Source organism: Ylistrum balloti, unplaced genomic scaffold (assembly GCF_031769215.1).
Source record: "Ylistrum balloti isolate Yb309-2 unplaced genomic scaffold, AGI_CSIRO_Ybal_v1 Utg369934, whole genome shotgun sequence".
Lineage (NCBI taxonomy): Eukaryota > Metazoa > Mollusca > Bivalvia > Pectinida > Pectinidae > Ylistrum > Ylistrum balloti.
In genome coordinates, this window is record NW_026782045.1 from 1,192,426 (window position 1) to 1,209,165 (window position 16,740).

General features: G+C 35.8%; 1 protein-coding gene across 1 annotated transcript in view; it reads left to right on the forward strand.

Moving 5' to 3' along the window:
- LOC132547118 (protocadherin Fat 4-like) overlaps nt 1-15,855 on the forward strand; it is a 32,214-nt gene extending 16,359 nt beyond the window's left edge. The window contains exons 17-31 of the mRNA XM_060210872.1: nt 1,167-1,599; nt 1,979-2,163; nt 2,942-3,374; nt 3,851-4,041; nt 5,592-6,024; nt 6,404-6,588; nt 7,341-7,773; nt 8,250-8,440; nt 9,990-10,422; nt 10,800-10,984; nt 11,348-11,780; nt 12,260-12,450; nt 12,680-13,452; nt 14,198-14,295; nt 15,668-15,855. Of these exons, the coding sequence (XP_060066855.1) occupies nt 1,167-1,599; nt 1,979-2,163; nt 2,942-3,374; nt 3,851-4,041; nt 5,592-6,024; nt 6,404-6,588; nt 7,341-7,773; nt 8,250-8,440; nt 9,990-10,422; nt 10,800-10,984; nt 11,348-11,780; nt 12,260-12,450; nt 12,680-13,452; nt 14,198-14,295; nt 15,668-15,855 (4,785 nt within the window). The remainder of the gene's footprint in view (nt 1-1,166; nt 1,600-1,978; nt 2,164-2,941; nt 3,375-3,850; nt 4,042-5,591; nt 6,025-6,403; nt 6,589-7,340; nt 7,774-8,249; nt 8,441-9,989; nt 10,423-10,799; nt 10,985-11,347; nt 11,781-12,259; nt 12,451-12,679; nt 13,453-14,197; nt 14,296-15,667) is intronic.
- Nucleotides 15,856-16,740: the final 885 nt, after the last annotated feature.

Consider the following 16,740-nt stretch of genomic DNA (forward strand, 5'->3'; position numbering starts at 1 on the left):
TCTTCGTTATACTGCCACAAAAAGTTTACAATACTGCCTTGAATACTAGCTATTGAACAGAATAGATATATTCTATCACTGAAAACTGCATCTTTGATGTCATTTATCCCTTATACCAGATTAAGGTAGTACAGAATACACAGAGACAATTATACTTCTACAACAAAAGTATTTTGCATGGAATATCAAAGTACTGACGCGGTTGACTGTACTATCTTAACACTAAATTCGTCTGGAAAACCAACTCCATTTGATAGTATTTCCTTTTCTCTTTCTGTATATTCATTTTCAGTTTAACAAATGAAAAAGACATGACTGTGTATATTTAAGCTCAATTAGAAGCACAATATTGTAAACTATTGGACAATTATACACTAAAAACCTAAAATGGAAGGACATCAGTAACAGATCAGCTGACAAAACAAGCTAGAATGTTTTACTCATCGATTGCATCTGATATAATAAAATCAAGAAATCTATTTAATTATAGGACTGCTGCACCTTCCCGTCTAGAATTTGATTTTCTTTCCTAAGTCGTCTCCTAGACTTCAAATTATAGGCTCTTAGCATCACTGACGAGTCCTTAAAGGACGAAACAGCTGTATAAAGCAGTTTCATTCATAGTTTAACTCTACCGTTACTAACTCTAAATTATCAAAAGGTGCTATTTGGTTTGTGTGTCTTTTGCAAAATTCAAACTCCCCTAAAGAAGTAAAAGAGTGTCACGTTCGATGTGTATTATAGGGTAAATCGAAAACTGGAAAAAAATGAAAATGGACTAATATTTCCCCGGTGCGGTACGAACTGACCGCAATTCCAAAATCATCTTCCAAGGCAGCATCTTACCTATCTATCTCACACCCTGGACCTGCATTCGTTTCGGTGTTGTCCTGTAAAATACTTGTTCTTCATCTGTGGATTCAATAAATTAACTGATAAATTTCCCTGGTTTGATATTGGCAAAATGCAGAGCAACAATTCGTCGAAAGATTTAGTTTTGCCTGTTGTTTATTTTGAAGGTTAAGTTCGCCATTGATGCATGTCAAAAAATTGAGTCTTCCTTTTACTTGTCATGAGAATGTGGTCCGAAGTTGTATTAAATTAATCCTATTGCAACATATACAAATGATAATGTACGCTATTGTAATGGTTTTTCTGAATTTTAGGCGGATGAAGTTGTCTTTCGCGGGTCATCATTTACGGTTACAGACGAAGACACAAGCGACACGTTTACGTATAGTATAGATGGTGGAACAGAGGCTTCCTTTTTTGCGATCAACCAATCTACGGGCAATGTTTTATTTGCTGCGGACTACGATGTATCCCCTTCTGAGAGTCCCAAAACGACAGAACTGATAATCAAGGCAACTGATGCCGGATATCTAACCAGTACAACAACATTATTCGTCACAATCACTAACGTTAACAAGCCACCGTACTTTTCAAACCTTCCTCAGATTGTGACGATTTCAGAGGATAGTTCAACCGGAAGTACAATTTACATCACGTCCGCTGCTGACCCAGACCTTGACACTGTCCAGTTGTTCATGACAACTGATTCGTTGCTGACGTCATCGAAAGTTACATTTAATAATACTGGTAATTAGGAATTATTGTTACAGTGCATCATATCGAACCATTGGTATTATTATCACGGTTAAGACATTTTAAAATACCACTTACTAGCTGAAACTATTGATATGTCTTTAATGCCTTGTCGGTTCTTGAGTTCCCGTTTATTCCGGTTTGGTTATCTACGACTCTCTGTCTCTTGCTCATGTAACAATTTCTTGAATGTGTGAAAAGTATACTGAAACGAGTATAAACAACATTATGGTGACCTTGTTCTCTTTTTGGGAATATGACATTACTAATTGAAACTGGAATTCGTGTCAGTCTTCATATGTTCTAGTTTTATTGAATTTGAATTCGGGTTATGATTCTATTGATATATTGGTATTTTTATTGTTTTAATCAGGTGGGATTTTGACGGTGAATGCGCCTTTTGATTACGAGACGTGCACAGTCCACATTGTAACATTTACAGCGTTCGATGGGACTACTTATTCGAACGCCGCCAACTTGACGATACATGTCACCAATGCCAATGAGAGTCCCGAAGTCGCACAGACGACGTATTTCTTGTCAACAACAGAGGGAAAGGTAAAGAGACTGTCTAATAACCAATACAACAGAAATTATCAAGGCCATTACTTGGTAACTTATTCCTGTGTCGTAATTCTTTTTCACGTGTCATTGGTGTATTTGATTATTTCATGTTTGTATGGTTTCTCAGTTTTTCCTGATTTTCTGCCAAAGTAGACAGATTGAAAACATGGTATTGATCACTGTTTAAGCATAACGGGACGGCCTGAAACTTGGTCGACGTATTCAATTACATCAGATGCTCTTTAACTTGTTTTATTTTTTATAGATTTTATATAACACACACAAGTGGATATCACTTGTCAATGCAACTTTAAAATTAGGTACTACAGTACCAGATATTGAATTAACTGTAGTATAGAGTGGTTTCCTCCTTCTGGGACTCGTCAATAATGCTAAGAACTAAAAATAAAACGATTGCAGTGTCTATGCCAAGGTGAATACAGGTTGATAAGTGTACATATGTATTTGTCACAATCGACATTATATTTCCTAAATATATTAACTATAGGAGAAAATGATTGTTACGTAAAAAGACTAACGTCACCTTATATGTTATGATAAAGTGGAGAACACAGCCAGCGCTGGTTTCATGGACTTATGAACGCAACTTATGGTTTTGTTAATGAAAAGGACATATGATATTCGCAGACAAATCAGATATGTATATGTAGATAATTCGAAAACTCAAAAATGTTAGAATTGATATCAAGATGGTCTTTATAAACAAACTGTTCTTATAAACAGTAACAAACACGTCTTACTTTTTCTACAGATAAATGAAGAACTGACGCTTCCCGTTCCTTTATTTCCTGTAAGTGACCCTGATGGGGATTTCCCTTTGACCTACAGCCTCGTTTCAAACAGCCACAGTCAATATTTTACAATCAATGCAACATCTGGTGTGTTATATTACACTGTGGACTTCATATGTTCTCTTCTGTCACCGGATGTAGCGGTGCTTGTCATCAGAGTATCGGACCCTAATGGAGGATATATAGACACAAATATTCAAATATCCATCACTCATACCAACACAAAGCCAACAGCTCTAAATCTGCCGGCCAATGTAACTTTCCCAGAATCTTTTGCAAACGGCGGCTTCCTGTACACCGTGAATCTATATGACCCGGATGGCGAATCGATGAGCTGCAGATTTCTTTATTCCCCGTCTTCGGCCTTTTCAACATTTGCAATTACTCAGTACGGTAAGGTGTTTAACTTATGTCTCCACTTCATCGTCTTTACTCAATTTATCTATTCGAATAATTTAGTTTTCTTTATTCGAAATTTAGTATGAATTGAGTTTTAATATGGAACTGAGGGATACACTATTCCAAGTATACCACATTATTTCATTTTCAAATGTTACATTTATGTATGGTTGAACGACCAAGTATACGTTATTCTTCATTATACTATGTACATAGAATTTATATTTTCGAGTATATGTTTGCTTTCTTTTTAAGATGGAAACGATTCTATTGGACAAAAGATTGCTCTACAGAAAACTAAACAAATTATTTGCAGCACCACTCTCAATAGAAATAATAAATTTGCATCGTGATTTCAAACTCTATTCAAACGAAAGCTTTCGATAATAATTTTGTTTGAAGTTTGTACAACTAATCCATTTCGCGTTTCATATACATATATTAAAATATGAATTTGGCATGTGATACAGGTTCGAGTCTGAATGTTTCCCTGTCCGAGACGTTCGATTACGAGGTTACCTCCCTTTATACGATTTACGTAATCATCAACGACGGAATCGAGGACTCCGATACGTATGAATTACGAATTATCATCTCGGATGTAAACGAACCGCCATCTTTTTCTGAGAATTTCTACGATGTGACAACACAGGAAGATAAGGTAATCCTGTAGTTAAGAGAGATTACACTTTGTTTTTTTATCCTTGCAAGTATTCTAATTAAAAAAAACTGACACAAACTTACTGTAGCCTTCCGAAACTTCATGAACTCAACATATGCACTCACCTCGCAGACATGATTAGGGCGTCCTTGAATGGCCAAAGAATAACATCAAGTCGACAATCATAATCGTATTCCTGTATCTTGTGTGTAATTTCGTTTGAACATATAAATATTGTGACTGCTTTCTGCTTTGGATTTAGATGCATGGCAGATAACGCCCTACCTGTATTTTTCAAGTTTTACAGCTGTTCTGATGATAAGGATATTTTATCATGTATCTATAGTGTCTATTCTACGTTATAATGCCACAGAAAGTTTACAATACTGCCTTGAATACTAGCTATTGAACAGAATAGATATGTTCTATCACTGAAAATTGCATATTTGATGTCATTTATCCCTTATACCAGATTAAGGTAGTACAGAATACACAGAGACAATTATACTTCTACAACAATAATATTTTGCATGGAATATCAAAGTACTTATGCGGTACACTGTAATATCTTTACGCTAAATTCTTTTGGAAAACCAACTGTATTTGATAGAAGTAATTACTGTTCTTCTCCTGTATATTCATTTTCAGTTTAACAAATGAAAAAGACATGACAGTGTATGTTTAAGCTCAATTAGAACACAATATTGTAAACTAGTCGTGGCACGATTTGGACAATTATACACTAAAAACCTGAAATGGAAGGACATCAGTAACAGATCAGCTGACAAAAAAGCTAGAATGTTTTACTTGCATCCGAAGCGCACAACCGTCGATCTGATATAATAAAATCACGAAATCTATTTAATCGTAGGACTGCTGCATCTTCCCGTCAAGAATTTGATTTTTTATCACTTTGGATTTTCCTACGTCGTCTCCTAGACTTCAAATTATAGACCCTTGGTATCACTGACAAGTCCTAGAAGGACGAAACAGCTGTATAAAGCGGTTTTATTCATAGTTTAGCTCTACCGTTACTAACTCTAAATTATCCAAATGAGCTATTTACTTGTGTGTTTTTTGCAAAATCCAAACTCCCATAAAGAAGTAAAAGAGACTCACGTTTGATGTGTATTATAGGGTAAATAGAAAACTCGGTGAAAATGGACTAATATTTCCCCGGTGCTGTACGAATTGATCGCGATTCCAACCTCATCTTCCAAGGCAACACCTTACCTATCAATCTCACACCCTGGACCTGCATTCGTTTCGGCATTGTCCTGTAAAATACTTGATCATCATCTGTAGATTCAGTAAATTAACCGATAAATTTGCTAGGTTTGATATTGGCAAAATGCAGAGCAACAATTCATCGAAATATTTAGTCTTGCCTGTTGTTATTGAAGGTTAAATTCGCCATTGATGCATGTCAAAAAATTGAGTCTTCTTTTTATTTGTCATGAGAATGTGGTCCGAAGTTGTATTAAATTAATCCTATTGCAACATATACAAATGATAATGTTCGCTATTGTAATGATTTTCCTGAATTTTAGGCAGATGAAGTTGTCTTTCCCGGGTCATCATTTACGGTTACAGACGAAGACACAGGCGACACGTTTACATTAAGTATAGATGGTGGAACAGAGGCTTCTTCTTTTGCCATTAACCAATCTACGGGCAATGTTTTATTTGCTGCGGACTATGAGGTTTCACCCTTTGAGAGTCCCAAAACGACAGAACTGATAATCAAGGCAACTGATGCCGGATATTTAACCAGTACAACAACATTATTCGTCACAATCACCAACGTTAACAAGCCACCGTACTTTTCAAACCTTCCTCAGATTGTGACGATTTCAGAGGATAGTTCAACCGGAAGTACAATTTACATCACGTCCGCTGCTGACCCAGACCTTGACACTGTCCAGTTGTTCATGACAACTGATTCGTTGCTGACGTCATCGAAAGTTACATTTAATAATACTGGTAATTAGGAATTATTGTTACAGTGCATCATATCGAAACATTGATATTATTATCACGGTTAAGACATTTTAAAATACCACTTACTAGCTGAAACTATTGATATGTCTTTAATGCCTTGTCGGCTCTTGAGTTCCCGTTTATTCCGGTTTGGTTATCTACGACTCTCTGTCTCTTGCTCATGTAACAATTTCTTGAATGTGTGAAAAGTATACTGAAACGAGTACAAACAACATTATGGTGACCTTGTTCTCTTTTTGGGAATATGACATTACTAATTGAAACTGGAATTCGTGTCAGTCTTCATATGTTCTAGTTTTATTGAATTTGAATTCGGGTTATGATTCTATTGATATATTGGTATTTTTATTGTTTTAATTAGGTGGGATTTTGACGGTGAATGCGCCTTTTGATTACGAGACGTGCACAGTCCACATTGTAACATTTACAGCGTTCGATGGGACTACTTATTCGAACGCCGCCAACTTGACGATACATGTCACCAATGCCAATGAGAGTCCCGAAGTCGCACAGACGACGTATTTCTTGTCAACAACAGAGGGAAAGGTAAAGAGACTGTCTAATAACCAATACAACAGAAATTATCAAGACCATTACTTGGTAACTTATTCCTGTGTCGTTATTCTTTTTCTCGTGTCATTGGTGTATTTGATTATTTCATGTTTGTATGGTTTCTCAGTTTTTCCTGATTTTCTGCCAAAGTAGACAGATTGAAAACATGGTATTGATCACTGTTTAAACATAACGGGACGGCCTGAAGCTTGGTCGACGTATTCAATTACATCAGATGCTCTTTAACTTGTTTTATTTTTTATAGATTTTATATAACACACACAAGTGGATATCACTTGTCAATGCAACTTTAAAATTAGGTACTACAGTACCAGGTTTCCTCCTTCTGGGACTTGTCAATAATGCATAGAACACAATACTAAAATAATTGCAGTGTCTATGCCAGGGTGAATACAGGTTGATAAGTGTACATATGTATTTGTCACAATCGACATTATATACCCTAAATATATTAACTATAGGAGAAAATGATTGTTACGTAAAAAAACTAACGTCACCTTATATGTTATGATAAAGTGGAGAACACAGCCAACGCTGGTTTCATGGACTTATGAACGCAACTTATGGTTTTGTTAATGAAAAGGACATATGATATTCGCAGACAAATCAGTTATGTATATGTAGATAATTCTAAAACTCAAAAATGTTAGAATTGAAATCAAGATAGTCTTTATAAACAATCTGTTCTTATAAACAGTAACAAACACTTCTTACTTTTTCTACAGATAAATGAAGAACTGACGCTTCCCGTTCCTTTATTTCCTGTAAGTGACCCTGATGGGGATTTCCCTTTGACCTACAGCCTCGTTTCAAACAGCCACAGTCAATATTTTACAATCAATGCAACATCTGGTGTGTTATATTACACTGTGGACTTCATCTGTTCTCTTCTGTCACCGGATGTAGCTGTGCTTGTCATTAGAGTATCGGACCCTAATGGAGGATACATTGACACAAATATTCAAATATCCATCACTCATACCAACACAAAGCCAACAGCTCTAAATCTGCCGGCCAATGTAACTTTCCCAGAATCTTTTGCAAACGGCGGCTTCCTGTACACCGTGAATCTATATGACCCGGATGGCGAATCGATGAGCTGCAGATTTCTTTATACCCCGTCTTCGGCCTTTTCAACATTTGCAATTACTCAGTACGGTAAGGTGTTTAACTTATGTCTCCACTTCCTCGTCTTTACTCAATTTATCTATTCGAATAATTTAGTTTTCTTTATTCGAAATTTAGTATGAATTGAGTTTTAATATGGAACTGAGGGATACACTATTCCAAGTATACCACATTATTTCATTTTTCAATGTTACATTTGTGTATGGTTGAACGACCAAGTATACGTTATTCTTCATTATACTATGTACATAGAATTTATATTTTCGAGTATATTTTTGCTTTCTTTTTAAGATGGAAACGATTCTATTGGACAAAAGATTGCTCTACAGAAAACTAAACAAATTATTTGCAGCACCACTCTCAATAGAAATAATAAATTTGCATCGTGATTTCAAACTCTATTCAAACGAAAGCTTTCGATGATAATTTTGTTTGAAGTGTGTACAACTAATCCATTTCGCGTTTCATATACATATATTAAAATATGAATTTGGCATGTGATACAGGTTCGAGTCTGAATGTTTCCCTGTCCGGGACGTTTGATTACGAGGTTACCTCCCTTTATACGATTTACGTAATCATCAACGACGGAATCGAGGACTCCGATACGTATGAATTACGAATTATCATCTCGGATGTAAACGAACCGCCATCTTTTTCTGAGAATTTCTACAATGTGACAACACAGGAAGATAAGGTATTCCTGTAGTTAAGAGAGATTACACTTTGTTTTTTATCCTTGCAAGTATTCTAATTTTAAAAAACTGACACAAACTTACTGTAGCCTTCCGAAACTTCATGAACTCAACATATGCACTCACCTCGCAGACATGATTAGGGCGTCCTTGAATGACCAAAGAATAACATCAAGTCGACAATCATAATCGTATTCCTGTATCTTGTGTGTAATTTCGTTTGAACATATAAATATTGTGACTGCTTTCTGCTTTGGATTCAAATGCATGGCAGATAACGCCCTACCAGTATTTTTCAAGTTTTACAGCTGTTCTGATGATAAGGGTATTCCATCCTGTATCTATAGTGTCTATTCTACGTTATACTGCCACAGAAAATTTACAATACTGCCTTTAATACTAGCTATTGAACAGAATAGATATATTCTATCACTGAAAACTGCATCTTTGATGTCATTTATCCCTTATACCAGATTTAGGTAATACAGAATACACAGAGACAATTATACTTCTACAACAAAAGTATTTTGCATGGAATATCAAAGTACTGTTGCGGTACACTGTAATATCTTTACGCTAAATTCGTCTGGAAAACCAACTCCATTTGATAGAAGTAATTCCTTTTCTTTTTCTGTATATTCATTTTCAGTTTCACAAATGAAAAAGACATGACAGTGTATATTTAAGCTCAATTAGAAGCATAATATTGTAAACTAGTCGTGGCACGATTTGGACAATTATACACTAAAAACCTGAAATGGAAGGATATCAGTAACAGATCAGCTGACAAAAAAGCTAGAATGTTTTACTTGCATCCGAAGCGCACAACCGTCGATCTGATATAATAAAATCACGAAATCTATTTAATCGTGGGACTGCTGCATCTTCCCGTCAAGAATTTGATTTTTTATCACTTTGGATTTTCCTAAGTCGTCTCCTAGACTTCAAATTATAGACCCTTGGTATCACTGACAAGTCCTAGAAGGACGAAACAGCTGTATAAAGCGGTTTTATTCATAGTTTAGCTCTACCGTTACTAACTCTAAATTATCCAAATGGGCTATTTACTTGTGTGTTTTTTGCAAAATCCAAACTCCCCTAAAGAAGTAAAAGAGTGTCACGTTTGATGTGTATTATAGGGTAAATAGAAAACTCGGTGAAAATGGACTAATATTTCCCCGGTGCTGTACGAATTGATCGCGATTCCAACCTTATCTTCCAAGGCAACACCTTACCTATCAATCTCACACCCTGGACCTGCATTCGTTTCGGCATTGTCCTGTAAAATACTTGATCATCATCTGTAGATTCAGTAAATTAACCGATAAATTTGCTAGGTTTGATATTGGCAAAATGCAGAGCTACAATTCATCGAAATATTTAGTTTTGCCTGTTGTTATTGAAGGTTAAATTCGCCATTGATGCATGTAAAAAATTGAGTCTTCCTTTTATTTGTCATGAGAATGTGGTCCGGAGTTGTATTAAATTAATCCTATTGCAACATATACAAATGATAATGTACGCTATTATAATGATTTTCCTGCATTTTAGGCGGATGGAGTGGTCTTTCCCGGGTCATCATTTACGGTTACAGATGAAGACACAGGCGACACGTTTACATTAAATATAGATGGTGGAACAGAGACTTCTTCTTTTGCCATTAACCAATCTACGGGCAATGTTTTATTTGCTGCGGACTATGAGGTTTCACCTTTTGAGAGTCCCAAAACGACAGAACTGATAATCAAGGCAACTGATGCCGGATATCTAACCAGTACAACAACATTATTCGTCACAATCACCAACGTTAACAAGCCACCGTACTTTTCAAACCTTCCTCAGATTGTGACTATTTCAGAGGATAGTTCAACCGGAAGTAGAATTTACATCACGTCCGCTGCTGACCCAGACCTTGACACTGTCCAGTTGTTCATGACAACTGATTCGTTGCTGACGTCATCGAAAGTTACATTTAATAATACTGGTAATTAGGAATTATTGTTACAGTGCATCATATCGAACCATTGATATTATTATCACGGTTAAGACATTTTAAAATACCACTTACTAGCTGAAACTATTGATATGTCTTTAATGCCTTGTCGGCTCTTGAGTTTCCGTTTATTCCGGTTTGGTTATCTACGACTCTTTATCTTGCCCATGTAACAATTTCTTGAATGTGTGAAAAGTATACTGAAGCGAGTATCAAAAAAATTATGGTGACCTTGTTCTCTTTTTGAGAATGTGACATTACTAATTAGAACTGGAATTCGTGTTAATCTTCATATGTTCTAGTTTTATTGAATTTGAATTCGGGTTATGATTCTATTGACATATTGGTATTTTTGTTGTTTTAATCAGGTGGGATTTTGACGGTGAATGCGCCTTTTGATTACGAGACATGCACAGTCCACATTGTAACATTTACAGCGTTCGATGGGACTACTTATTCGAACGCCGCCAACTTGACAATACATGTCACCAATGCCAATGAGAGTCCCGAAGTCGCACAGACGACGTATTTCTTGTCAACAACAGAGGGAAAGGTAAAGAGACTGTCTAATGACCAATACAACAGAAATTATCAAGGCCATTACTTGGTAACTTATTCCTGTGTCGTTATTCTTTTTTCTCGTGTCATTTTTTTTCATACTCATATAGTTTCTCATTTTTTTTTCTGATTTTCTGCCAAAGTAGACGGATTGAAAACATGGTGTGAATCACTTTCTAACTGCAACTGATAGTTTTCTTAATGAAAAGGACATACGATATTCGTAGACAAATCAGAGATGTATATGTAGATGATTAGAAAATTCAAAAATGTTAGAAGAATTGATATTAGGATGGTCTTTATAGACAAATTGTCCATATAAACAGATAATTACAAACACGTCTTACTTTTTCTGCAGATAAATGAAGAACTGACGCTTCCCGTTCCTTTATTTCCTGTAAGTGACCCTGATGGGGATTTCCCTTTGACCTACAGCCTCGTTTCAAACAGCCACAGTCAATATTTTACAATCAATGCAACATCTGGTGTGTTATATTACACTGTGGACTTCATATGTTCTCTTCTGTCACCGGATGTAGCTGTGCTTGTCATTAGAGTATCGGACCCTAATGGAGGATACATTGACACAAATATTCAAATATCCATCACTCATACCAACACAAAGCCAACAGCTCTAAATCTACCGGCCAATGTAACCTTCCCAGAATCTTTTGCAAACAGCGGCTTCCTGTACACCGTGAATCTATATGACCCGGATGGCGAATCGATGAGCTGCAGATTTCTTTATTCCCCGTCTTCGGCCTTTTCAACATTTGCAATTACTCAGTACGGTAAGGTGTTTAACTTATGTCTCCACTTCCTCGTCTTTACTCAATTTACTGTCTATTCGAATAATTTAGTTTTCTTTATTCGAAATTTAGTATGAATTGAGTTTTAATATGGAACTGAGGGATACACTATTCCAAGTATACCACATTATTTCATTTTTCAATGTTACATTTGTGTATGGTTGAACGACCAAGTATACGTTATTCTTCATTATACTATGTACATAGAATTTATATTTTCGAGTATATTTTTGCTTCCTTTTTAAGATGGAAACGATTCTGTTGGAAAAAAGCGTGCTCTACAGAAAACTAAGCAAATTATTTGCAGAACCACTCTCAATAAAAATAATAGATTTACATCGTGATTTCAAACTCTATTCCAACGAAAGCTTTCGATAATAATTTTGTTTGAAGTGTGTACAACTAATCCATTTCGCGTTTCATATACATATATTAAAATATGAATTTGGCATGTGATACAGGTTCAAGTCTGAATGTTTCCCTGTCCGAGACGTTCGATTACGAGGTTACCTCCCTTTATACGATTTACGTAATCATTAACGACGGAATCGAAGACTCCGATACGTATGAATTACGAATTATCATCTCGGATGTAAACGAACCGCCATCTTTTTCTGAGAATTTCTACGAAGTGACAACACAGGAAGATGAGGTAATCCTGTAGTTAAGAGAGATTACACTTTGTTTTTTATCCTTGCAAGTATTCTAATTTAAAAAAACTGACACAAACTTACTGTAGCCTTTCGAAACTTCATGAACTCAACATATGCACTCACCTCGCAGACGTGATTAGGCCGTCCTTGAATGACCAAAGCTTTTGGTTTGACATTCATCTGTAAAAACAAACCACGTGTTAATTCGTGTTATTATGGTCGTTTCAGAATGGCACTTTGATCTCCAATGTCATCAATTTCGCCGATGAAGATTCAGGAGACATCCTTTCAGTCTCGATAAAAGATGGCAACGGGCATGGGAGATTCTATCTGGACGGATCTGCAAGGCTTTTCTTTCATGTTGATTATGACGTTGATGATACATCATTTCCGGAAATTGTGAATTTGACCTTGGAGGCAAAAGACTTGGGGATGCTTTCAGCCACAACATTAGTGAGAGTAACAATTTCTGACGTCAATGACAATGCACCTTTATTTGGGACAACTCAATATGTCCATTCTACGCCGAACTCGACCGTTGGATCAACAGTACTAACAGTGAGTGCAACAGATCTAGATAGTGGTCTTAATGGCGAATGTGTATATCTACTAAACAATTCATATTCCAACCCTTACCGGGATAACTTTGCCGTGTCTGAATCTGGCACAGTTTTGCTTATGAAGTCGGTAGATAATTATTCTCCCGACCACGTGTTCACCTTTGATGTCATAGTGAATGATAAAGGTACACCACCTCTTTCGTCAACCTCTGCAGTTCGACTTGTAATTACACAGGAGGTTGTTAGTGTAGAGACAGTCACTAGTGCGCAAGTCGCAGAACAACAGGAAGTAGATGTTGCAAATCTTCTAGCGAGACCGGAAATGCTTGGCATGTTTGGGGCTGTTATCGCTGGCATTGTGTTCACAGCAATAGGTAATATCGTCTGTTGGTTACGGTCGAAAGCTACTGGAAAGGAAATTCCGGCTTCACAACTTAACAAGTGGGTATCAATACTAACAGTTAACCTTCAGTCACTGCATTTCCTGACGTATACATAGAAACGAAAACAAAAATACATCTCAAAACATGTGATATATATATATGTATTTATTTCCATTTCCAAAATGTTCAAGGTAACGTACATACTGATTATCATCATCCTTTGCAATTATGTACTAAATTCAATTTTTGTTTTATTTTTTACATCAAATTAGAATAAATATCCTTATAATTAATACCATCTTTAATTTTAGTAATGATGATTAAAACATTTTATCTAAATGTCCAGTTTTGTGTTGTTTCCTGTTTCTCAGGAATTTTGTAAAATGAGCATGTATATAAATTTTGAATATGAATTTAATTTTATTTTGAAATCAGAGCAGTTACAATGTATCTGAAACCAAGGTTAGTAATATAAAAATACTGACAAGGACTTTACACTCATTTGCAGAAAAGAAAAAGCTGATTTCAATTACTCTAATAAGTCATCTCATACGAATATCACGTGAGTAGACACTGTGAAAATGGCATGCTCGCATTACTGAAGTTGTTCTGAATTTCTTGCTCGCAAAATCGGTAAAAAAAATTCATGAAAAAAAAATCCTAAAAAATGTTCCAAGGGAGATTTGTTTGGACAATTACACAGCATGTTTGTAAATGTAGTACCATATGGTTATTCTGAGCAGTTACGTAATTCTCTTTATAGTTGTAAATGCCATAATATGTTAAACTTGTATCCTTTGTAGGAAGACTCCAGTGCCGAACCCGCCCCTTAAGAAGCCGAAGATGCCCCGGTCTTTCTCTATCGACACCCCTGTGGAAGACTATAGCTGCTGGGACGAAGGTACACAATCCACATTTAATGCATTGGCTTACATCATACTGACTAAACAGTCAAAGTATTACGCAGAGAAGTAAACAGTGCATCAGTATCCGAACAACTTATGGTCTAGTTCCCTTCACATTCGGTTCTTGAAATATATGATAATGCTAATTACCTTTTTATTAGTCCCCTGCCGGTGAACCCGGAGGAGATTATAGTGTTTGTCTCCTTCTGTCTGTACCGCTGTCCGTCCGTCCGTCTGTCTGTCCGGATGTTGGTTTCCAGACGATAACTTGAGAACAGATTGATGGATTTGGATGAAACTTCATACAATGGTAGTTTATAGGGCATTATAGTGTGGGATTTTATTTGGGGTCAAAAGGTAAACTACAAAGGTCACTGTTACTAAAAATAGAAATTGTCACATTTTAGTTTCCGGACGATAACTTGAGAACAGATTGATGGATTTGGATGAAACTTCATACCATGGTAGTTTATAAGGCAATAAAGTGTGGGATTTCGTTCGTGGTCAAAAGGTAAACTACAAAGGTCACTGTTACTAAAAATAGATACTGTTGTCACATTTTAGTTTCTGGACGATAACTTGAGAACAGATTGATGGATTTGGATCAAACTTCATGCAATGGTAGTTTATAAGGCAATATAGTGTGGGATTTTGTTTGGGGTCAAAAGATCAACTACAAAGGTCACTGTTACTAAAATTAAAACTTGTCACAAGTTAGTTTTTTCAGACAATAATCTAAGAACGGATTGATGGATTTGGTTGAAACTTGATACACTGGAAGCTTATTAATGATAAAACAAGACACTTCTGATACAGAACAAGTTCTACATTACTTGAAAAAAATAGTGTATTTATACTGCAATTAGATCATGGGACCAACATATAAACTCGGATCCATAGTAAAGGGTTAGCTTATTGCAAATAGTTTAGTAGCATTTGCTCCCATTTGCTTTGCAACAAAACATTGATTGGCTTATTAGCAGACATGTGCTGATAAATACAGTAATTTACGGCAGGGGAAATGTGTTGCATGCAACACTAACTGTAAGCTTGTTTAATTTAAGGAGGAAGGAGAATGGGGGGCTGCCTCATGATTCATCAACGTAATTCTGCTGTATTGATGTCTAGTCCTAGGATAATAAATTATCTTTATGGAACTAGGAGCAAATTAATTCATATAGTTGTCACCGACTTACATGTTATGTAATCCTACATTTGTATGGAAATATAAAAAATGTACCGTCATTTTACTTCGTATTAAGTTATATATACATGCTTCTATTATGGTTTACTTTCATGCGTTCTTTCATAATGTACGTTTGATTTTATATTGGACCTTGTTAATAAATAATTCTTCACTTGTTTCAGTGAGTGAGAGTGGAAAAAGTAAATTATCCCAGACTTCCTCCGACCCCGGAGTTTCTACGTCACGTGTTGAGGTCATTACGCCGTTTCCTCCACATGGGACATCGTTCCACGTGCCTTTGTCACGCACCAGGAGTATAACCCAATACGTGAGTCACATGCCCGGGAGCAGCTCTGCTGGATTTATATAGAATTACACGCCATGGTGACATCCTCTGTTGGAGAAAATGAATTCTTAGCTGATTTGTATTTGATCCTCTTGTGTTTTGTTAATCAAATAGTTATGTCAAATTATCTTGGCTTAAAATCATCAACCCTGAGGACGAATGAGTCAATGAACAGTCATGAAGCACCTGTAAGCGCAAGTACTTAAGTCGATATGCTTAAGCAACGGCCAGATGAATATATCTTAATTAAAATGCAATCACTTTGCAGAAATCACATGTAAGTTGCAGGGCGAAATGTTTTTCTGAATTATATGCTGTTTATTTCGGATTATTAAGCTTAGCATTGTCATATATTGATTTCTTACTTTCATCCAATTGTGACTTTTTGATTTAGCAAAATTCTGGAAAACTAAACGTCATCTGAAGAAAATTACGTATCTCTCTATCTTTTTCAATACTACAGCGTAAAATATACAAACAAAGGAAAGTTTATCTTCACATATAGCAATAACATCGATTTGATTTATAAAAAGATATAAAACCATCATGCGTTTCACGCATGAGATGTTTTCTAATATAAAGCGACACCAGAACAACTTGATGAGTTCGGATATAATTGCTCCCTTTGACGCTTTTATTTGATTAGATAATTCTAAACATCTTGAGAACATTGAGTTGACCCTATTGATTGATTTTTATGGGACTTTTTAAAGTGTGCTGGTCCTCCGAAAGTGAAGCAGTGAGTTTACATAATCTGACATTAAATCTGTGACATGTTTGAGTGTCAAGAAATCTTTATTATAATTATTTTCATTTTGTTGGATATTTTCAATCTTCTTTGTATTTTACAGACATTATATCTGTGATATGTTTATATCAAAATGTCAAGAAATCATAATTTCAATTCGT